At 36.2% G+C, this 23697-nt stretch overlaps 3 protein-coding genes and 1 long non-coding RNA gene across 4 annotated transcripts; 2 read left to right on the forward strand and 2 right to left on the reverse strand.

Moving 5' to 3' along the window:
• Window positions 1-736: 736 nt before the first annotated feature.
• LOC137736129 (uncharacterized) lies at window positions 737-5202 on the reverse strand. Its single transcript, XM_068475455.1, has 3 exons — window positions 5157-5202; window positions 4965-5041; window positions 737-1069 (listed from the first exon to the last, which is right to left on the reverse strand). The coding sequence occupies exons 1-3, from the start codon at window positions 5200-5202 to the stop codon at window positions 737-739; spliced, it is 456 nt and encodes a 151-aa protein (XP_068331556.1).
• A 6161-nt stretch (window positions 5203-11363) lies between these two features.
• LOC137737990 (auxin-induced protein 22D-like) lies at window positions 11364-12969 on the forward strand. Its single transcript, XM_068477583.1, has 3 exons — window positions 11364-11778; window positions 11900-12208; window positions 12317-12969. Exons 1-3 carry the CDS (start codon window positions 11591-11593, stop codon window positions 12390-12392), a joined length of 573 nt encoding a protein of 190 aa, XP_068333684.1. The 5' UTR covers window positions 11364-11590; the 3' UTR covers window positions 12393-12969.
• A 6674-nt stretch (window positions 12970-19643) lies between these two features.
• On the reverse strand, window positions 19644-20623 carry LOC137736130 (uncharacterized). Its single transcript, XM_068475457.1, has 2 exons — window positions 20088-20623; window positions 19644-20016 (listed from the first exon to the last, which is right to left on the reverse strand). The coding sequence occupies exons 1-2, from the start codon at window positions 20621-20623 to the stop codon at window positions 19644-19646; spliced, it is 909 nt and encodes a 302-aa protein (XP_068331558.1).
• A 1369-nt stretch (window positions 20624-21992) lies between these two features.
• Window positions 21993-23628, forward strand: LOC137736520 (uncharacterized). Its single transcript, XR_011068757.1, has 3 exons — window positions 21993-22916; window positions 23107-23165; window positions 23446-23628. It is a non-coding gene; the product is annotated as an uncharacterized lncRNA (long non-coding RNA).
• The last annotated feature ends 69 nt before the right edge of the window (window positions 23629-23697 follow it).

The raw sequence follows: 23697 nt of genomic DNA on the forward strand, positions 1-23697 counted from the left end.
ACCATTAGCAACATTAACCTTGGCATGGGTGGAATTTTTTAGTGAGGAAACCTATCTAGAATCACAAGTCATATGTTCAGTAGCTCCATAATCAATTATCCATGTATTATTCATAATAGAAGTGGAAACATTAAGTGCCTTACCATCGGTACATGCTGCGACAATCAGAGCTGATGTTTTACTTGCTACATCTTCCAAATCATCATTGGTTTCTGAAACAGAAGCTTGAGGTTTGTTGAAGTGAGGGTCACATGTCTTATCCCAATTATCGGGATACTCAATCAACTCGAAATACCAGCTCTTGAAGTGTCCCGTCATACCACAGTGTGGACATTTACCTTGAGGGCGATCACGACTTGTTTGGCCGGTTTGTGGCTGCCCAGACTTACTCTCAAATCCACCTCGGTCGGTTCGGTTGGAGGAAGCTTTAGCCTTGGCTACCATTGCAACCGAAACTGAGCTTTGGACCTCCATCTTCATGGCTTCCTTGCAATCTGCCTCATAATGAACGTACCCATAAGTAGTTTGGAGTCCAAGCGATGGGTCTTTACGTAATATTCCTCTACGAACCTGATCAAACACATCATCAAGTCCACTAAGAAACAAATCCAATCGTTGTCGCTCAGTTGTCTTATGAAATATCAAGACATCTTTTTCACACACCATGGCCACATTGTTAAAGTGATCCAATTTTTTAAAAATCTTTGTCAATTCTCCACCCATTTTGTCTGAGACTTTAAGTTTTCTGATTCAATGAATAAATCCTAGCCTCATCATTCTCATCAAAATAGGCAGTCTTAAGAGCATCCCAGATCTCTTTAGAAGTTGACAATTGAATATATCGTTTCATAATTTCCAGCTTCATTGCCGACAAAAGCCAACTTTTGATTCTCTTATCTTCATAGAACCAATCATCATATTTGGGATCATCTTCTACAGGTGCTTTGATAAACCCAAGAAGATATCCCATCTTCTTTCTTCCAGCAATATAAATTTGAATAAGAGGAGCCCATAAATCGTAGTTCTTCTCATCCAAAACCATCCCAATGTTGAAGCTTGAATTATCCAGCTGAACCACATCCGAGACAGTAATGGGAACTAGTTAGTTGTTCTCGGTATACATCTTTCATGAAGGGTGATAGGCTTGTGCAGTGACAAAGACACTCGATTAGCAACGACACACGTTGCTCGTTGCAGTTCTGGGTAAAAACAGGACACAACAACGAATTCTAGTTGCTTACTATTCGTCGAAGATGCAACAGTGGTGCTTGTCATGGCACAGTAACACAAACCCAGTTAGGGTTGGAAACTTTTATTTCCTTTTGTTACAACTTGGCTCTGGTGCCAAGAAGAGAATGCTTTGAACATGTTAATTGTATTCTTCTCATTCTGAGGTATATATAATCATGGACAATCCTATTACAATAACGAAAGAATAATTACAAGCAATCTATCACCTAAACTAGGAAATCCAAGATTATAGGAATCCCAGAATTAAAGGAAATATTATACAAGTCAACAAAATACCTCAACCTTTCAAAACTAACCACACACAAACAACATCGGCTGCAAAATAATGCTTTATACTTTGCCTTTGTTGAGTATCTAGAAACATAATTTTGTTTTTGATATGGGATTGTTGCCAAGGTATACCACATAACCAGTTACTAACCTTATGGTAATTAAGTCTACAACCTAGTCTAAATAAAAAAATGTAGTCAATTGGATTGTTATATCTGTTAAGTAAGTAATTCCACAATGCAATTCCTTGAAGATATCTCAGTATCCTTTTAACACGCTGAAAATGCACATCAGTTGAATTTGTCACGAATTGACAAACTAAATTCGCAACAAAAACTATATATATTTGGCCTTGTGAATGTCCAATATTGAAGTGAACCAACAAGACTTATGTAAAAAGTCAGATCCATATATGCTTGCCCTCAGTGACCAAAAGCTGATTATGAGGCTTGCGTAAAGTAGTACAAGTTTACAAGAATCTGTTCCAGATTTATTAATGAGATTTTTCACATATTTTGATTGATTCACAAAGATATCCCTATTTTTTTTTATAATGTATATGCAACCCAAGAAAATAGGTGAGTATACCTATGTCTTTTAGATAAAAAGCTACAACCACATCTTGAATAACCTGTTGAACTTTAGTAGCATTTGACCCAGTAAGGACAATGTTACCACATAAAGCAACAACACAATTACATCTAGACCATCCTTTTTCACAAACAAACTAGTATCGATGCAGAAGCATGAAATCCCATTGTTGGTCAATTTCTCGTAAATCTGGAACTTTATGCTATTAGGGTCTGTTTTAACCTATATAATGACTTAATCAACTTGCAAACATAATTTGGGTGTGAAGGATCAATAAAGTTCTGAGGCCTCTTCATACTATGTAAAAGTGCATTCTTTATATCTAATTACCTCAATTCTCCTTTGTTAATAGCTGCTAAAAATAATATAAGCCTCACAGTTGTGTGTCTTACCACGGTACTAAGGATTTAAGAGTAATCCAAACCTTGTTTTTGAGAGAATCCTTAAGCTATAAGTTTGGCTTGGTATCTGGAAACATTACCATCATGGTTCTTTTTAATCTTGTAAACCTATTTGCTCCCAATTATGGATCTGTCAGCTGGATGAGGCATCGAAATCAAGTCATTTGAGGTTTTAAGGCATCAAATTCTTATTACATTGCTACTTGTCATTGAGGAATAAAAGCTATTTTTCTGAAAATAGTTGGTTCTGCAGAATCATCTGTCAAATTCTTCCTCCAGTAAACAGATCTTCATCTATCAACATGAGTGTTGAAATGAAGCCACAAAACCTTTATAGCATTCTTTGTCAATAGTCTTCCTCTTCAATCTTGTTACATAAAATGAACAAATGAGGTATTCAAAACATTTTGTGCAATATCTGAAATAGTATCTGAAGTAAAAATTGAGATAGGAAGCAATACCTTTAAATGTGTATCATTGGGACATGCAGCAGTGGTGATGTACTAGAATGAGGAGTATGAGGAGTATTTCCATGTGAAGAGCTTAGTTCTTGTGAAACAGATGCTGATGATCTTCAATATTAAGTGAGGATGGTAAAATGGATTCTTGACTGCAAGATTGAAATTATGGATCTATTAGTTGAGAAACCCCTCATATTGCTACTGATTTTACGATGGAATCCTCAACTTTCTTCATTGATCACATAATTACAAATGTTGGAGTTTTATTTCATTCATGTTTCTACTTAAGGTTTGGTCTCATAGTCATTGTGGGTTTACAAAACCTAAGTGAGATTTAGGGATTGTATTAAATTACTAGTGTTGAATTATATAACATGAGACTAAAGGGGCACAAAGGGATTAAACCCTAATGTTGACGTGGGGATTAAGTCAAAGGCTTTACAGATGGGCTTTAGGGTTTATTTATGATGGGGCTCTAAGGTCAATGCCAACATAGATACAAGGGATCCCTATACACCTAACATAAGAACAAAGTTTCGTACTCCCCCTTGAGTCGTTGCATTTAGGGTAAGTAGTGTGCAAAAGATTTTCTTGAGGTTTAGTTAACCATGAAGGATTTACAAGGTGGCTGCAATTCTATTCAACGTCTATAGATTCTCCGGATGAGTGTCATTATTGTGGTTTTAGTTGTTTATGATTGCCAAGATCTAACATAAGCGTCATACAATACGGTATGCTTCACCTTAAGGAATATATGAGCACACATAATTAAGAGAGGATAAGAAATGTTGAGAAAATATTGGGCTCTAAGCATTCGAAGTAGCATGATAACAAGAGGAAAATCAAACAACCACCTTATAGAATCCATATGAAAAAGTAACATAGTATATTGAATAATTTATAATTGATAAGATAACAAATTTCACGCCTAAACATTCTATATATGCCTCTTAGCCCTAGATGTTATATATAGGAGTCCAAATAGGAATTTCCACTTTTTAACTTGATCTTCAATGCATTATGCCATCAAATTTACATATCATTATTAAACTCATGATTGAAAACGAAGAAGCTTCGGAAGAAATAGAAACATTTAAGCAGTTTTTTTTTTTCCCAGGCAATTTCAGCTGATATGTTGGTTGTAGCAATTACAGCTCATAAGGTATGAAGTAGGGTTAGGCTTTGACAAATATAGTCAAGTAAAAACATAGCATGCATGACACATATATATCAATGTTTCATATCCAAATCTCATGCAATGTGTCATCATCACCACATGTCTGATTGCTTGGATGCCAAACATTTATTAGAATCTTTGTGCGCCATGTATGAAATCCATAGTCATCCAATGTCATCCTATACAATTGGTCAAAGACAACATTGTTGACCTGGAAATCTCCCTTTCCATATAACTATATCTGCCATGCAATTTCCTGACAAGTCATATCATGTCTAACCTAAAGTTTGAATCGGTCCGATCTATCAAAAATAGAGAATGTATATACCTAACTTTATTACATTTGATTATTAAGTAGTTGTGCATCATTTTCTTTCTTAATTTCTTGTGTTTTTGAAATAGCAATGGCCAAGATTACAAGCAGATTAAATACTGATCGATCTAAATCACTGAATGCCATGTTCATCACTTGTATGCCACAACTTTCAGCTAAGCACATGAATATGCGTTGCTATGGTTGTGTTGATAAAGTAATATTGGTTATATATGCCAGGTGTATTGAATATATGCTAGGTCATTAAAACTGCCACATCAGCAGTACCGTAGGATATAAACCATTGTATGTTGAACCGACTATATAGAGTATTATTTCCTTGTATTAGATAAGATTGGGTTGTATTAACTGTTTTGAGATGTCAGAAATACATCTTTCTTCTCCTCTAAACTTTTATGTGTTCTTCAATTCTGAAATTCCTTCATGAAGGTTAAACGTATATTACGATTTTTGCAAGGGACTCTCAATTGTGGTCTTACATATACATCAGGAACTTCCATGGCATTGTCTGCATTCAGTGACTCAGACTGGGCTGCCAATCTCAACACTAGAAGGTCTATCACAGGATATGTTGTTTATTTGGGGGACAATCTTATATCTTAGCAATCAAGAAAGCAAGCTTATGTTTCAAGGAGTTCTACCGAGGCAGAGTATAGGGCTTTTGCACATACCGCTGCTGATGTAGCATGGATTAGGTTGATTCTTCGTGATGTCCATCAGTTCTTGTCTTCACCTCCCTTAATTCACTGTGATAATCAATCTGCAATAGCACTTAGCTTGAATCCAATTCAGCATTCTTGGATCAAACATTTGGAAACTGACTTCCATTTCATTCGAGAAAGGGTACAAAAGGAAGACTTGGTGATTCAATATGTTTCAACAAAAAAACCAGGTTGCTGATATTCTCACAAAAGGTCTTCATGGTCCTGATTTTCTTCACCATTGTTTCAAATCTTAAGTTGACCTATCCCAGCTAAGATTGAGGAGGAGTATTGGCTATATATGCCAGGTGTATTAAGTATATGCTAGGTCATTAAAACCGCCACACTAGCAGTAGCTTAAGATATAAGCCATTGTATGTTGAACCGACTATATAGAGTATTATTTCCTTGTATTAGGGCTAGTTTGGGATTGCTATACTTTTTTTCAAAACTGCTTCTGCTGTGCTGTGAGAATCAATAGCTGTAAAAAAAAGCAGGTAAGTGTTGGTAAACTATAATGCTAAAAGTGCTTTTAGCAAAAAAAAGTAGTGTCAGAGTGTTTGGTAAACTTTTATATAAAACTGCTGTGATTGTGTAAAATGACTAATAAGGACATTAATCATTCATAGAAGAATGTCTACTTGGCTTGCTCGTTCAATTGATGTCAGTGTCACCAAAATTGTCCTCGAAGCAAGTGAAGAAATCAACATTAGCTAGCTTGCTTTCACCTGTCAGGGTCTCGCGAAACGCCTCGAGTGGGTTGATGAGATGTCCATGGCCATGGTGGGGCCCTGATCTTCCATGTCGTTGAAGAAGTCCATCATCGTTAGCCTTATCACTACGAAACCCAGATGACCAAGAAACCCAGATTACTCAAAATCGCAGATCACCCAAATGACCTAGAAATCTAAATCTTCCAATTCTACCTTCCAATTATTCAATTTCAATATTCCAACTATCCAAAAATAGAGATTGAGAAAAGGAAATATACCTTTTTTTTGGTGAAGAGTGCTCGAACAAGATGAGAGGGAGAGATCAAGCTCAAACGGGGAGAGAGAGAGAGAGAGAGAGAGAGAGAGAGAGATGGAGAGTGGGAGTGGGCGAGAGACAACAGTGAAGGAGAGTTTTAGGATAAAGATGCAAAATGGTAGGTTTGGAAATTTGAAAGTTTCATTTAACGAACACTGTTCATCCGTGTTTTGGCGATAAAAAGCCGATCTTGTGAAGCTCAATTTTGCTGCTTCTACTTTTCAGCTTTTTTTTCATCCAAAACTGTGAAAAAGCTGTTTTAAAATGTTTACCAAACACATTTTAAAGCTTAACTTTTTTTTGGTACCCACTTTTTTATTAGAATTTAAGCTAAAGCCAAATTGGTACTTAGATAAGAGTGGGTTGTAATAACTGTTTTGAGATATCAGAAATACATCTTTCTTCTCCTCTAAACTTCTCTGTGTTCTTCAATTCTGAAATTCCTGCATGAAGGTTAAGAAGTAACAATGACAAAATTCCCGACAAGGCCATAAAGGTGAAACAGCTTAACGTTCGTACTATACTCGTCCTTTTACTTGACTGCAATGCTTCAAAGTAACAAAAAAAGGAAAACACTGGAATCTAAAATAATAATTTTACACCAAAAAAAAAAATATATATATATTCAACATTGTTTGTTAAGTTTTGATATTCCTTTGCTTATATATTATGTGATAATAGATACTTATGGCAGTAGAAAACATATTCGGGGTGTACACAAATGCCTCAAACTAAAATCTAGTCAATTTACCATCAAAACTCATACTTTAGTGAGAATGTATCATCCCATTAGTTTTATTTACAAATTTAGTCAAAACGTATAATTTGTAATGTACGTGAACTATTTTTAAGAATAGTTTTTCCACTCAGAGACCCATTCTAAAGCTCGTGGGACATATTTTCTTCTTACTTGAAGACAAGATGTAATCAACGAAATTCTAGCCGCAAGTCGTGTATAAGGATTTAGAGTGGTGAACATAGGCATGGAAGTTTTTCCGTGCACAAACGTGGTCTGATGAAACTTTTAACAAGCCTTATCAGAGGTGGTACGTCCACCTTAAAAGTGAAGCCTGGTGGTAAATTTGTAAGAATTCTAATTTAAGTTGCGTTTGGGGAGGTTTTGAAGCATATCTGTTTTGCCATTTTGTTATGACTGGAGAAAGTTATATTGTTGATGTTCTTGATTAGCCCCATTTTGAGTTTTTATTTATTTATTTATTTTTAACTTCGACAGTACGAAGGGAATAAAATGAATATCAAAGAAAAACGCTTTCTAGAGCATCAAAAAAGGATTGTTGTGTATGTGTGAAGAAAATGATATATTTCAAGAAAAAGTTTATAATATTCTGAGCCGGTACTTGCAAACAAGGGTATCAAAATACAAAATAATAATTACAGACGTTGCAATATAGTGTTGTAAGAGACGGAGGATCCACATAAACCAAGACATCCGATGCACCAAAGTCATGTGAAAGATGAAAACTATCAAAGCTGCCGCGGATAGGAAACACAAATGCTTCTATCTGGTCAATATATATATAAGGACACTGCAACTCTAAATTACCTCATGATCCCAAAAGCATCGAAATAAAAAAAAAAAACATTTACCCTAAAAGCATCAAAAGGTTTGCTAATTTCCAACTCTATATCCTAAAGGCTAATGCTAGCATTAAAAATTAAAAAACGTTGCCAAACGAATTTACTGCTTGGAAATCGATCAAGTAATTTGGCTAGTAAGTAGTTGTTTTGAGATTAATTTGCTAATGTGGATAAGAACACGAGAAATTGATATTTGAGTTTGTTCTTGACAATAATTGATCATCGTTTTAATGCGCACGAGTGCGGAAGGGAAGGGATGGACCAAAATGCATTTTAACGAGTAGGTTGCGATATACATTGAACAAGCATAATACTGTGAGCAAGATGATGGTCCAGACTCCATATCGATTGAAAGCGTGGGACTCACCCTTTAAGGACATGCCCTTCAAAAATTCATTACTTAATTGATCAACCTTTACTTTTGATCCCCCCAAAATATAAAGTAAATAATAATTAGGGTAAAGTACAAAAAAACTACCTCAACTATTGGTTTTACGACACTTTCATACCTTATTTTTTAAAATTGACAATGTCATACCTCATCTTACAAATTTGTGCCAATGTTATACCTTCCGTTAGCTTGATGTGAATTTTTCAGTTAAATGCTAACATGGCTTGATTCAGGACTCACTTTCTATTAAAAAAATTATTAAAATATTATTAAAAAATAAAAAAATTTATTTAATATTTTTTAAATATTAAAACAAAAGTTAAAAATAAATAAAAAAAAAATAACCCTCACTTCGTTCCTTCCCCCTCCTCTCTCTTCTCCTTCATCTTCATCTTCCTGCTTAATCTTCAACCAAAAATAAAATAAAATTTGAAAACCCATCAACCCCCCCCCCCCCCACCCGATGAAGAAGAAGAGAAAAAAAAAACAACCCAGAAAGAAGAAGAATAGGAAGAAGAAGAAGGAAAAAAGAAAAAAAAAACAAACCAAATGCAGTTCTTTGCCCCCCCCCCCCCCCCCCCAAAAACCCCCTGCCAACCCCAAATCCACCACTCCCACCCCATCATGAAGGTTTCCCAATTTCACCTCAACAGGATCTAGGTTTTTTCTTGGGTTTTTTTTTTTTTTTGGGTTGCAGGTAGTGAATGCGGGTTTAGGGAAGACGGGAGGGGGGGAAGAAAGGAAGGGGATCGGGGTAAATCGCGAGTTGGGGGGGGGGGGAAGATAAATTGTTTTTTTTTTTTCCTTCTTCTTTTTTCTGGGTTGCAGGAAGGGCGCTGGAAGGGGGAAGAAGATGAAGATGGGGGAGAATACAGAGAAGGGGGGTGGGGAAAGGGGACGTGAGGGTTTTTTTATTATTATTTTTTATATATTTATATATTTATTTATTTTTACTTTTCTTTATTTTTTTAATATTTAAAAATTATTAAATAAATTTTTTTTTTAGTTTTTAATAATATTTTATTAATTTTTTAATATAAAATGAGTCCCGAATCAAGCCACGTCAGCATTTAACAAAAAAATTCACGCCAAGCTAAGGGAAGATATAACATTGGCATAAATTCATAAGATGAGGTATGATATTGTCAATTTTAAAAGATGAGGTATGAAAGTGTTGTGACATCAATAATTGAGGTAGTTTTTTTTATTTTACCCTAATAATTAAATAGAAACCTTGCTTTGCTATTGCCGCATTCAACATGTCAATAATTCAGGATGATAATACTTGTGTTAAAATTTTCCTAACTCCATAATTCTCTTATATTTATATTATTTTTAATTTTATTTATAGATTTAAATTCAGATTAGGAAAAAGTCCACTCATCTTGTATTCAATTTCAAATGCTTATCAATGAAGGGTCATCTTTTTCTTACTAATTATTAGTGTTTTAAAAGACTCGCCTCAGGGCGTACCTAGGTGGCTTTGGAGGCAGGGCTACACCATTTTCGCCTCTGTTTTAAGGGAGTCGTCAAAATACACGCCTAAGCTTCTTGGGTTGCGCCTGAGACGTGTTTGAGACATCGATTGGGAGTCCCTTTTTCTTTTTTAAGTTTGAAAAATTTGGAAATTTTTTAGAGTTGCAGAGCTGTTTTGAGTTGCAAGCCATGAACACCAGCAAATGAGATGAAGAAGATGAAGAAGATGAAGAAGACGACTAGGTTTTTTAGGCTGAGTTGGTGTTTTTATTTATTTTTTTAATGCTTAAACTGACCATACTTTACCACATTTATTACCCCCATTATCTTCATTTTTTTAAAACTAATCCCACTTTAAAGGCATTTATTACCGCACTCTCTATTTTCTCTTCATTTTTTTTTATTTCTAATATTTATTTTCTCATATACTAGATATATATTAGATAAGCATTGTTTTGGTTTTTTTTTTATTATTTTCCTGAATATTCTCATGATTGGCTGTAGAAAAGAAAACATATTTTTATTTGGATTATTATTTTCTTAATGTTATATTATTATTTTTTTTTTAAATTTCGTTATATTCTTTTCCTTATTTCTCCTTTTTTAAGACTACCTATCCCACCCAAATATTATCCAAAACTCTCGTATAAATAGGCACTTGCTTAAGTAGATGTTTGAAATTGATTAATTTGATTGCTTGATTAAACTTGGTTATGTGAGTTAAACTTGTTTGTGACTGTTATATTTTTATATGTAGAACATATGTATTAAAAAATTAAGTCTCGTGAGGCTTCACCTCACACCTTAAGATTTTCGCCTAGGCAGGACTATCCATCAAACACCTCGTCCACGCTTTCGCCTTTTAAAACATTGCAAGTGGTATTATCAGCAATTTTTAGTCAAACAATAATATACACATCAAGATTAAATTGCACGTCACTTGGTCAGTCGGGTTCCTGTTTTGGAATTTGGAGTTAAACAGCAAGCTTTGCCTGGTCAAGAAAAAGAAATATTATTTCTCTAAACAAACTAGATATTGAATACAATGAAACTGTAGGGAAGAAAAAACAAATGAAGACAAAGGGACTTAAACCATGCAGAATAATCTTTTCCAGCAATAAATATTGAGAATAATAAAGTTTACACAAAATTAGGTTTTCATCTTCTTCATATTAGGAGGGGTAAGGTGAATAAATTCGCATGTAGACGAATTTATTAGAACGATGTGTTTTTTCTCTGCATTGTAGTTTGAATTTTTCGCAATAAATTATATCGGTTAAATGTAGAGTATCGTTTGTATATAAATACATAAGCTTAAATTTTATTAGAAAAATAAAAGTGCCGAAGTTTAATCTCACATGGTGATGCAAATGCTCATACCAAACATCCATGTGATCCCATTTCACACGGGAATGCTCCTCAACTCTCCCCTTACAATTAAAGGTGCAGATTACATTTCCACAGTCCCCCAAAACGCATCTTGACCGTCCTTGTGAGTCCACAGTTTTGCACAGGGGTTGGCTGAGTTTGTCCAACTCTTGTCCCCCAAACGCAGAGGCAAAATGCCTCAAAGGTGCTGCTACCGCTACCGACAGCTTAGCTTTCCTTTGTCCATAATTCATGTAAATTAAAGAGAAAGTATATAAAAAATTAAACAAATTTAAGGCATTACCACAACTCCCACTCCTTCCTTTAATCATATCTATAAAATACAACACGCACTTGCATTCCCACCTCCCCACAAAGCAAACACATTTCTAACTTCTCCACAACAAAAAAAGGGAAGAAAAAAAGAAAGAGAAAGAAGAACTTGGTTCTTTTGGGTTTTTGCTAGAGCAGATTATTGGGTGTTGTTTCTTGAGGTTCAATAATTCGGTATAGTATTCGTGTCGAAGATTCTTGGTTAAAAATGGAAAGCAAGGCACATGAGAAAGATCTCAACCTCAAGGCAACAGAGCTGACACTTGGGTTGCCAGGGAGAGATGAAATTATTGAGCTTCCTAATCAAAACAAGAAGAGAGGACTGCCAGTTGACCCAAAAAATGAAGAAGGAAGCACTGATACTAAAAACGCTCAAAAGGAAACCCCTCCTGCAAAGTAAGTCATTTTATTAATTAATCATGTTTAGCTGAATTTATCTCGTAAGAAATATGTTGAATGAGCTATAGATTTGAGTTGTTTGTTGTACTCAGAAAGTTTTGATGTGTTGGTATGACAGGGCACAAATAGTGGGGTGGCCACCGATCAGATCTTATAGGAAGAACAGCCTCCAAGCAAATAAAAATGCAGAGGGTGAGACTGCTACTGGGATTTATGTGAAGGTGAGCATGGATGGAGCACCTTACCTCAGAAAGATTGATCTTAAGGTTTACAAATGCTACCCAGAACTCCTCAAGGCCTTGGAAGTCATGTTTAAGTTTACTATAGGTCAATACTCAGAGAGGGAAGGCTACAAAGGATCAGAATATGCACCTACTTATAAGGACAAAGATGGTGATTGGATGCTGGTTGGAGATGTTCCATGGGAGTAAGTTCTCTCTCTCTCTCTCTCTCTCTCTCTCTCTCTCTCTCTCTCTCTCTCTTTCTCTCTCTCTCTCTCTCTCTCTCTCACATAAGTCTTCTGTTGTTATTACAGTATGTTCATGTCATCCTGCAAGAAGTTGAGAATCATGAAAGGATCAGAGGCCAGAGGCTTGGGGTGTGATGTATGAAAAAGACATGTCAACCCAAAAGAGCAAGGGAGAAGGAAAGATATATCCTCTCTCTCTCTCTCTCTCTCTCGATCTCATGATATGCATGGAGAGAAAATTTTATATCACAGCTTGGGTTATCGACGAAGATATTCAGATCTTAGTCTCCTTAATGACCGACATATCTTCTCTGGAGTTGATTGGGATTGTAGACAGAAGCAGAAGATAATCTAGCTGGTGAAGTAATTACAGATTCATTCCTTAAGTTTGGCACCAAGATTTGTTTGCGGTTTGCGCATCCGTGATTGATGCTGTATCGTATTGTTTCTTATGATTCAGTCAGACCAAAACTGCATAAAGAGAGTTTGGTTCTAAAGAGATTGTATAGAAAGGAAGAGGGACGTTTAATGTTTTGGCTATGAGCTTGTACTATTGATATTTGATATGGATCAATATATATGTGGTATAAAGCTTATGTATTTTGAGTACATATGTGTGTAGAAATTTCAGACTGCATGCAGATTTTGTACCCCTTTCTGTTGTAATACAAGTTGAGAAAGATTTAATTCGATGTTCAATATTTTTTTCTGAGATTTAATTCGATGTTCAATATTTTTTTCTGTTCGATTTCATAATTTCATTCCACTCCTTAAACATGATCAAATTGACAACTACGTACAAACATTTCACCTTACGAGTAACAGATTTGGATGTTCAGGATAGGGTGCTGCAAAAATCTTTCAAGGGTTATTGATGCATCTTATCTTATCCTATCTAGTGATCATATTTTTATCACAAGCCACCACACATTTCAATCTGCTAAGAATTTATGACACCTGTAATTAGAATAAGAAGTTTGTTTAGGCAGTAATTAAGCTAGTGTTGTACTAGCATAAGTAGTCTTCTTTGTAATGAGTTCTTCATTAAGAAATAATATTGAATCTTCTGTTTTCCCTCGTCTCTCTTCGATATTCTCTCTCTTTCTGCAATCTCTATCTTCAATGGATCTCTCTCTTGCTTAACATATAGGATAACAAAGATGCAAAAGCAACAAGCTCAAAAAGAACAGTTTGAATAACCACAAAAATTGCCTTCTTTGTTTGGTCAACAAAAGATGCTGAAATTCAGATTTAATTTTTTTCTTGGGCTTACGGATTAATTGGTTAAGAGTCACCTATACCTAAGATTTCAAGCTTGATTCTCTTTCCTTAATATCACTTTTATGAATGGAAATAAGAACATTAATTTATTCTTTCAACCTAGCATAAGGCAAAGTTACTAATGACTCATTTGGGTGTGCTTTTAAATTAATTGAAAGAGCTTTTAGAGAAAATATTTCTGGATTCCAAAAGCACTTTTAAGTGCTTTCTACAAGAAGTATTAGTTATGTGCTTCTTTCAGGAAGCACTTTAAGTGATTTTTCAGAATTTATTAGCATTTTTACTAATGATTGTTTCTAAAAATATTTTCACTAAAAGCACTTTTAGTCATTTTAAAAGCACATTCAAACAAGTTCTAAGGCCATCTCCAACCGAGGGCTGGCCAGATGGCTCATTTTAGCCATCTGACCCTCCAAGATATTAATATTTTAATGAACAATACAGGGCCATATTTGCCTCCATCTCCAACCGAGGGCCATAGGGCTCATTTTAGCCCTGTCACAAAAAACCGTCTCCAACTGAGGGTCACAGGGTCATAGGGCCAAACATACTTTATTATTTAAAAATTACAACGTAAATTCAAATCCAATGGCTAAGTGACGTCAGCTAACCATTGGTAGCTGACATCAGCTAGCCGTTAGATTTGAATTCTTTTTTGTTATAAATAGGGTGGATATTGGGCTATAATTCACACAACTTTGAATTCAATCTATTTCAATTCAATCTCTTTCAATTCAATTTTTTCAATTCAAGTTTGCAATGAATTTCAACTTTGGATCCTCTTCGGATTCCAACTTCCAACTAGGGGTCCTCGTCCAATTCCAAATTGGAAGCAAAATGGGTGCAAATGAGACGAGAAGATGAGGAGTCTAATGAAGAAGTTCAAGTAAGGCGCAACAAATAAAATAGAGCAGCAGCCATGGTTGCGGCCATGGTGTGTTAGCCAACTAAGGAACAACCTCAATGGGATGACTCTATTGCTGGTCGCTCTTACAGACCATGAAACAGATCGATGGCGCATGCCAATCTGATGAAATTATAGGAAAAAAAATATAATGTGAAATAGGAAAAAAAAAAATTTATGTTGTATAATGGCTTAGGAAGTTATAGGAAAAAAAATATAATTTTAAAAATATATATATGAAACAAATTTTGTGAAATAGAAGTTATAGGAAAAAAATAGAATTTAAAATAAATCAAACAAATTTTATGACATAGAAGTTATAGGAAAAAATGGAATTAAAAAAAATATATATGAAACAAATTTTGTAAAATAAAAGTTATAGGAAAAAAAATAGAATTTAAAAAAATATGAAAAATAGAAGCTATAGGAAAAATTTTGTAAATAAAAAATAATAATAAAACTGTAAAATTAAAAAAAATTCAAATGCAACGACGTTGCATTTGAATTTTAGCTTAAGCATTCCTGTCGGTTATAACCAACAGGATTAATATTTTTTCTGGCCAACCTCCGGCTAACTGCAGCCAGCCCTCCAGCCATTTGGCCCTTTCAGATTTCATGGGGCCCTCTCAGATTCCATGAGCCCTCTAACCTAGTCCTCGGTTGAAGACAGTTTTCGGGTTATTTTTTATCCTCTGGCCCTCTAGACCTTTCTGTTGAAGATGGCCTAAGATATTGGGAATAGAGCCTCCCAAAGTGTACATGTCTCATGATGTTGCAAGTGTGGAAAATGGATTACTTTTCGCCCAGCTTTTTGAGATATGGCTGTCTTCAAATCTAACCAAAAACATGTCAGCAAAGTCGGTGATTGAGTAAATTCATTAAAATTTGTTTCTTTTTGTCTAGAAATCTTAACAGGAAAAGATAATTTTTTTTAAACTTTGTAAGCATTGTATTAACTAATATTTGTTTTTACTAGATGCAATTTAATAACAAAGTCACCTTTATAGAAGCATTACAATTTAATTATATTTTAGATATTATAATATATTTCAAAAAATTTAACCTGCTTCTCTTTTTATTCTAATCGCTGCATATTTCATGTGATTTTTTCATTAAAATATGTCATTCGTAACTTCAATTTATCGATCTTACTGTTAGTGTGCAATATGAATCCAACTAAATTTGATATAAGTCGTATTCTCTTAAAAAAAAAATTAGATATAAGTCTGATAAATATTACAAGCCTACAAAGATCACTCATATTCTGCGAGTGCAGTAAGATAACGAAAATTACACTGGGAAATTGATTTCCTATTGACTCATGTTGACTGGGGAAATGCCACATCATATGCCATGTCATCAAGAAAACAGTTAATAATTAGTTAGAGTAGTAATGAGCAAGCTTACGGTGTAAGAAAGTTAGTTAGAGGAATTAGTTGTGTATAAAAAGGCTGCGAGTAGCTCATTGTGTACAACTTACATCGATCAATACAAAGCCTTCATTGTTTCTTTCTAAATTTCTCTGAATTCTTCTTGTTGTTCATCTTTCTTAGTTTTTTGGCATATCAATTATGTAGAAAACCAATATGGTTTTAAATAATTGTTTTTGTATTGAATGAGAGAGAAAAGGAATACAGCTCAACCTATATACACAAGCTAAGTGCTAAACTAGGTAATTACAAGTTGACTTATGAAACAAGAAACTAATTTAATACAAAGATACTTTCCTATAGAGCCGAAGCCTCATCCCTGATTGTTGCAATCTTCAACACTCCCCCTCAAGTTGGAGTATATGTTAATTATACTCAACTTGCTAAGAAGATTTTCAAATTGAGAGGTACTTAGTGCTTTGGTAAACAAATCTGCCAGTTGTTGTAGAGTTCGGACATGGGCAGTTTTGACAAGACCTTCTTGTATCTTTTCTCGAACCAAATGATAATCGATTTCGATATGTTTCGTCCGCTCATGGAATACGGGGTTGGATGCAATATGGAGGGCAGCTTGATTATCACAGAACAAAGTAACAGGTTTCAGATGATGAACATGTAGATCATTAAGCACATATCTTAGCCAAGTTATCTCACAACATGTGGATGCCATGGCTCTATATTCTGCCTCCGCTGTAGATCTTGCCACTGTGGTTTGCTTCTTTGTTTTCCAATATATAAGTGATTCTCCAAGCATGATACAATAACCCGAGACTGGCCTTCTTGTATCTTTACATTTTGCCCAATCAGCGTCGCAATATGCTTTCAGTTGAAGGGATCTGGTGGAGTAGAGCATGATCCCTTGTCCTGGCGTCCCCTTTATGTACCTCAAAACTTGATGTGCTGCATCTAAATGCGGCAGCCTAGGCTTGTCCATAAATTGACTTAAAATATGGATAGAATAAACCAAGTCCGGCCGAGTGATTGTCAAATAAATTAGACGACCAACGAGTCTACGATATGTGGATGGATCTTTCAACAGGTCACCATCTGTCTGTGTGAGTCCCAGGTTCTGATCCATAGGGAATCGAGCCGGTTTAGCTCCAAGAAAACCAGTATCCTCCAATATTTCCAAGGCATATTTTCGTTGTGACAAAGATATACCTTAAGATGACCTTGCAACTTCAATGCCCAGAAAATATTTTAACTTTCCTAGATCTTTGAGTTTGAACTTGCTGGCCAAAAAATCTTTTGTCTTCTCAATGAATAAGAGATCATTACCGGCCAATATCACATCATCCACATACATAAGAATAGCAGTAAGACTTGCGCCTTTGGATCGGACGAATAGAGAGTAGTCCGCGTTGGACTGTCGATAACCTGCAGCCTTGAGCGCAGAAGAAATCTTCAGGAACCACTGCCTTGAAGCCTGTTTAAGTCCATAAAATGACTTCTGAAGCTTGCATACGAGTGTCTCCCCCTTTCGTCCGTATCCTGGGGGAGTCGCATGTAAACATCTTCAAGTAAGTCTCCATGGAGGAAGGCATTATTGACATCGAGTTGATACAAATGCCAACCTTGAGCAGCGGCAACACCAAGGAGTAAACGAACGGTGACCATCTTAGCGACGGGAGCAAAAGTCTCCTTGTAATCAAGACCTTCAATTTGTGTATACCCTTTTGCGACCAAGCAGGCCTTGTAGCGTTCCACAGAACCATCTGGATTAAGCTTAATTTTATAAACCCATTTGCAACCAATGGGTTTCTTCCCAGGAGGAAGAGGTTGGAGAGGCCAAGTGTGGTTGGCCTCAAGAGCAGAAACCTCATCTCTCACGGCCTGGCACCATTTAGGATCTTGAATAGCCTGCAAATAACTTTGAGGTTCTTTGACAAGGGAAAGTGAGGTGGTAAAGGCATGGTGAGTGTGGGATAAATTAGCATAAGATAAGAAGTGAGAGAGAGAGTGAGAAGTACTACCTTTGTGTGATTCAACGTGAGAAGTCGATGATTGGTTGGTGCGAGAAGGTAACTTAACACCAACATGAAATTGTTGTAGGTAGGGAGGTGGTCGAGTGGCTCGGGTGGAAGAGCGACTGGATGTTTGGGCAGGCTGAGACGAGGTGTCGTCATGGGTGGGAAGGGTTAAGGTGGTTGAGGTGTTGATGGGAGGTGAGGCAGATGAAGGCACAGCTTCGATGACATTGTTTCCGTGAAGAGGAGAAGAGGTAGGATGGTTAGGTGAAGAGTCAATGTTGGTAGTTGTGAGTGGAACAGGTGATGGATCGTAAGAGTAATCAGCTAGGTTAGGTAGAGGAGGGTATAGTGGATGATGGTTTATGTCAGAGTGTGATGTGGAAGGTGTGTTAAAAGGGAATGTATGTTCACGAAAGAGCACATCACGGGAGATGAATATTTTGCGTGTGTGGAGGTCATAAACCTTATACCCTTTCTTGCCATATGGATAACCAATAAATATGCATGGGGTGGACCGAGCATCAAATTTGGATGGATGATGTGCGTGTGTAGATGCAAAGCAAAGGCAGCCAAAAACCTTCAAATGTGAATATTTAGGTGGTTTGTGAAACAAAAGATCGTAAGGCGTTTTACCATGCAAGACTTGAGTGGGTGTACAATTGATGAGGTAGGCTGCGGTGAGGATGGCTTCTCCCCAAAAATTGGTAGGCAAGTTAGCTTGAATGAGGAGTGCCCTAGCAATGTTGAGGAGGTGACGGTGTTTGCATTCAGCCACCCCATTTTGTTGGGGGGTGGCCACACATGTTGTTTCATGGAAAATGCCTTTTGTGGAGTAGAAATCAACAAGTTTAAATTCTGGCCCATTGTCACTCCAAATTGTCTTCACTCTGTGAGAAAACTGATTTTCAACAAGGTTGATGAAATTGATCAAATGGTGTCGTGTGTCAGATTTGTGCTTCATTAAGTAAATCCAAGTACAACGAGTGTAATCATCAACAATTGTGAGAAAATATTGTGCTCCAGTGAGTGAAGTAATGCGAAACCCCCCCCCCCCCCCCCCCCAAAATATCAATATGTAAAAGTTCAAAAGGCATGATAGTTGAAATTTCACTTATTGGAAATGGAGATCTCGTTTGTTTGGCTAGAGGGCACACAAGACAATTATTGGAAATACAAGAACCAAGGGTAAGAGTAAAGAGTGAAGTATGTCGAAGGGCTTGATCAGAGAGGTGGCCTAGGCGTTGATACCAAAGGTGTGGTGATATTTTCTGAACAACATGAGTGGTGGATATGGTAGGTCTTCTGTTGGTGCTGTCCAAAAAATATAGGCCTTCTCGTTCACTCCCCGTCCCAATCATCTTCCCCGAACGAAGGTCCTGAATCACACAAAAATGGCTTAGAAAAATCGTGATACACAAGGACTGATAGGCAAGCTGACTAATGGAGATTAGATTGAGCTGGAAAGTGGGGACACAAAGAACATCATGTAAGACAAAATCTGTGGAAAATTGCATGGTCCCTATGTGTGTTACTGCGGCATAGGTACCATCGGGCTGTTTCACGGTCTTATTCCTAACAGGCACAGAAGAGGTTAACAAAGTATGTGAGGTAATTATGTGATCTGTGGCACCGCTATCCAAGATTCATGATGATTTCTGACCATGAGAAGTGAAGGAAAAAGCTTTACCTGAGAGATCATTTAGAGAAGAATTTTTACCAACATTGTGCGCCTTGGCTTTGTTGTTATTGAGCATGGTCATTATTTGCTTGCACTGATCTGGTGTGAATGGGAAGGAAGTTGACAATTCCTATCTGTCAAGATTACTTGAAACATTGTTACCCCTGGATTTCTCCTGCTTAGGATGGCTTCTTTGTTGCTCCGGATCCGCCCTTTTCAGTTTTCGACAATAATCTATCGTATGGCCTTTCCAGCCACAATATTCACATTTCAAATGGGCACGGCAAGCTTCAGTGGTGTGATTGTTTTTGTTGCAGCGAGTACACTTCACATCAGCATATTTCTTGTTGAAGTCGGGTCCCTTGGCCGCAAACACAGCAGCCTCCTGTACTGATGATTTTCCTGCAATAGCATCATGTTGCTTCTCATGTTGTAGCACAAGAGAGTATACCTTATTGACGGGTGGAAGTGGATCCATTAAGAGGATTTGATCCTTCACTGACCTGAAGGTTTCATTAAGTCCCATGAGAAACTAATGGCCTTTTGATTTTGCTGAAAGGCCAACACATGTTACAAGGTGTTATAGTCGCAATCTGGTAGGCTGATCACAGCATCTCTTTCGTCCCATAATGCTTTGAGTTTGGTGAAATAAGAACTCACAGTTATTGTTCCTTGGGTGCAATCATGAATCGCGCTCTCAATGTGATACAGTTGCATATTGTTCGTTTGAGAGAAACGTTCTTTGAAGTCCTCCCAAACTTGATACGCAAGATCACAGTAAATAATACTTGATTGAATTTCCGGTGATATGGAGTTTACTAACCATGTTTTAACTAAACTGTTGCATCGATCCCATTGATGCAAGTTTGCTGCAGCGACCTTCTTTTCTGGTTTCTTGAAAGTTCCATCAACGAAACTCAACTTGTTTTTGGCTTTCAATGCTCCAATCATCGCCCTGCTCCAGGTGTTGTAGTTGTCTAGAGTGAGCGGCTGAGAAACAAGCATCATTCCCGGCTGATCAGAATGATGTAGGTAATAAGCATGGTTGACATCATAAGTGGTTGCCTCCGTTGAACCAGATGGGTTCAGTTTATCATTGTGCTCTGCCATGGTGGGCGGCTAGGGTTTAATATTTTCTTCGGTCCCAAGATTATTTCTCTGGTACCATGTAGAAAACCAATATGGTTTTAAATAATTGTTTTTGTATTGAATGATAGAGAAAAAGAATACAGCTCAACCTATATACACAAGCTAAGCGCTAAACTAGGTAATTACAAGTTGACTTATGAAACAAGAAACTAATTTAATACAAAGACACTTTCCTATAGAGCCAAAGCCTCATCCCTGATTGTCGCAATCTGTTAAGATGGTATCAATCCCCCGGACGATCCTCAGTGTTATCTCTTCCGCTGAAGATTAAAGAACTGGAGATTTCATTGCAGTTCTTAGAGGCTTGCTGATCAGTTTTCTACGATTCTTGGCTCGTTGGATCTTGTATCAGGTCGTTTATTTTCTTCCTTTACTTTCTGCACATCAAGTGTTTGTGTTTATGCATCCGTGTAGATATAAGAATTGGGGTGTTTCTTTTGGTTTTTTCGTATCTAGGTTTCTTTCTGTACATGATTAAGGCCGATGCCAAGAGTTGTTGATGGTAGAAGAACTGTATGTGTTTCTGTGAATCAAGAAGGCTGATGCCAAATGTATGAGCTTGTTGTCTTGAGAAGTTGATAATTGTTGGAGTTAAAAGGATTAGTAATTGAAGTTGAATGTTGTTATGCTGTGATTTGCAAATTCTAAATTTCTTGACAGATTGGTGTAAATTGTGATCAATTGTTGAAGATTGGTGTTTGTTGTGAAAAGAATTAAGTGATCAAGATGTCTGATAAATCAGTACGCATTTAAAGTTTGCTTGGGATGTTAACTGTGAAGTTGCAAGATGACAATTTTGTTAAGTGTAATTATCAGTTTTAGTTAGTTTTAAGAGGGTATGATTTCTTGGAGTTCTTTAGTGGTGAATCTCTTTGCCCACCAAAGTTTGTGATTGATACTGAGACTGGAGTGACTAAAGAAATAACAGAGGCTTATAAATCTTTGGTTCAGAAGGATATAGCACTATTGAGTTTGTTGATTGCTACTCTATCAGATGATGTTATGGAATATGTAATAGGGTGTAAGACATCAAATAAGGCTTGGACAAATTTACAAGACAGATATGCTTCTGTGTCAAGGGCTAGAATCAATCAACTCAAAATCGAATTTCATACAATTCAAAAGGGAAGTGACTGTATTGACAAGGATTTGCTCAAGTTAAATGCTATTCGTGATTAACTTTTGTCTGCAGGGGAGAAAGTTAATTATAATGATTTGGTTATAACTGCCCTATCTGGATTACCTTTTGTCTGCAGGGGAGAAAGTCAAAATCGAATTATAATGAGTTTGATATGATTAAAACTATTGTTTTAGCAAGAGAGACTTCTATTCCTTTGAAAGATTTTAGAGCATAGTTGATTGGTGTTGAATCTGCTATAGAAGCAAGAATCACTACTTTGGCAAGTGGCATGGTTGCAATGTAAGTTCAAGAAGACCATTCAAAAGGTGGCAATCAGAATTCAGGGTATTCACAAGGAGAAAGCTCAAATGCAAGATCAAGATCTGGTGATAATTAAGGGTATCAAGCGAATAATAGGTTTCAGAACATAAATGGGTATAATTCTTCCCAGTTCTACAATAGGAATGGTTATGGTTCTACAATGGGACAAAAGGGTCACAGTGCTTTGGAATGCAGACATAGGAATAACTATTCTTATCAAGGTGCACTTTCACCTCCTTCTCTCACTGCTTATTCAGCTCAAGCTCCAACACAGGTCTCTGCAGCTAAATTTGGACAACATGCACAAGGAACTATATGAGATATCTGTGAATGTGTTTTCAAGAAGGTTTGTTGCTGGTTCAAATAAGGCAATTGCATTACTTGGAAAAGCGGTGACAGTTTCAGTTTGGCACAAGGGACTTCGGCACCCATCTGAGGAAGTATTCTCTGCTATTCTTAGAAATTTTAGACATTCTGTTAGTGAGGATCTTTCACCTTCAGTTTGTTCTTCATGTTTGTCTAGAAAAATGTGTAGGCAACTATCGATTTACCTCTTTTTATCAGATCGATTTACCCTTTTTTTAGAATTCTTCGTTTAAATTTGCAGGGTTTAGGATAATTTTTCTTTTAAAGTTATGGGTTCTTTTGTTAAGATTTTTTTTATTTGAATTATTCATTTAATTTCTGAGATCTTTTATCAAATCTCCAAATTGACTCATAATGATTAGGCTTGAAACAAATGCTGTAAATTAGTTTTGGTGGAGGAGTTGTTCCGCAACCTGAGGAAGAACAGAGCAATGTTTTTGAAATAAGGTCTGACTGAAACTTTTCTATAAAATTTCGCAATTTTTTAGTTTTAAGCCATTCAAATTCGTTTGTTAAGTAGGTTACCTATTGAGTTTTAAGCCATTCAAATTCACATATGCCTACATTAATCTATTAAGTAGGTTACCTATTGATTTTTTTTTTTTTTTTTTTTTTTTTTTGGGGATTTTATGTATAGAGTGCTGTGTTGGAACTAGCAATGCAAGGGCGAGATCTGATCGGTTGCACTTGAATAAGGTTTGTTTCTCGAATCACATTCATTAGTTAGATTATTAATGTGCTTCGATAGGGGTTTTCAATATGATTTTGTAATTTCCCTTGATTAGAGAAGAAAACTTAATAAATCACAAGAAATGGAGCAATTGGAAACATGGCTGCAAGTGATAAGCCAGAGTGTTTGTTTTAAATAACTATGCTGCTTTAAGTGATGAATGTTGATATGCAATTTAGATTCATTCAATTCTTAAGTGATCGAGTTCTGTTTTTAATTTTTTTGTTTTTTTTTTTTTTTATTCAGTTCATTGTTGTCGTACAAGACAGAGGAGACACCATTAATGTAAGGAGTTACGCATATGGGTGTCTTTAGTGGAACAAATCTTACTTTTTGAGCTTTGTACAGTTTTAAACGTTAAAGTCTCCCTGGGATAGGACCATAGCTTTTGAAGAACAATCCATGAGGATGAGATACTAACATCCTCAATTTTTGTCATGTACTCTCTGGCTATGGCGTATTACCATCCCAATTTTTGTCAATTTTTGTCATGTCATA

Source organism: Pyrus communis, chromosome 6 (genome assembly GCF_963583255.1).
Source record: "Pyrus communis chromosome 6, drPyrComm1.1, whole genome shotgun sequence".
NCBI classification, from domain to species: domain Eukaryota; kingdom Viridiplantae; phylum Streptophyta; class Magnoliopsida; order Rosales; family Rosaceae; genus Pyrus; species Pyrus communis.

Coding starts and splice junctions, on each gene's coding strand:
- LOC137736129 (XM_068475455.1), bottom strand. CDS start 5,202: ATGGACATCACGAAGAATCAACCTAATCCATGCTACATCAGCAGCG. Junction 5,042..5,156: donor TCCATGCTACATCAGCAGCG/GTATGTGCAAAA, acceptor ATCCTGTGATAG/ACCTTCTAGTGTTGAGATTG. Junction 1,070..4,964: donor TGGAAGTTCCTGATGTATAT/GTAAGACCACAA, acceptor GATGTGGTTCAG/CTGGATAATTCAAGCTTCAA.
- LOC137737990 (XM_068477583.1), top strand. CDS start 11,591: ATGGAAAGCAAGGCACATGAGAAAGATCTCAACCTCAAGGCAACAGAG. Junction 11,779..11,899: donor AAGGAAACCCCTCCTGCAAA/GTAAGTCATTTT, acceptor TTGGTATGACAG/GGCACAAATAGTGGGGTGGC. Junction 12,209..12,316: donor GTTGGAGATGTTCCATGGGA/GTAAGTTCTCTC, acceptor TTGTTATTACAG/TATGTTCATGTCATCCTGCA.
- LOC137736130 (XM_068475457.1), bottom strand. CDS start 20,623: ATGGCAGAGCACAATGATAAACTGAACCCATCTGGTTCAACGGAGGCA. Junction 20,017..20,087: donor GATTGCGACTATAACACCTT/GTAACATGTGTT, acceptor TGAAACCTTCAG/GTCAGTGAAGGATCAAATCC.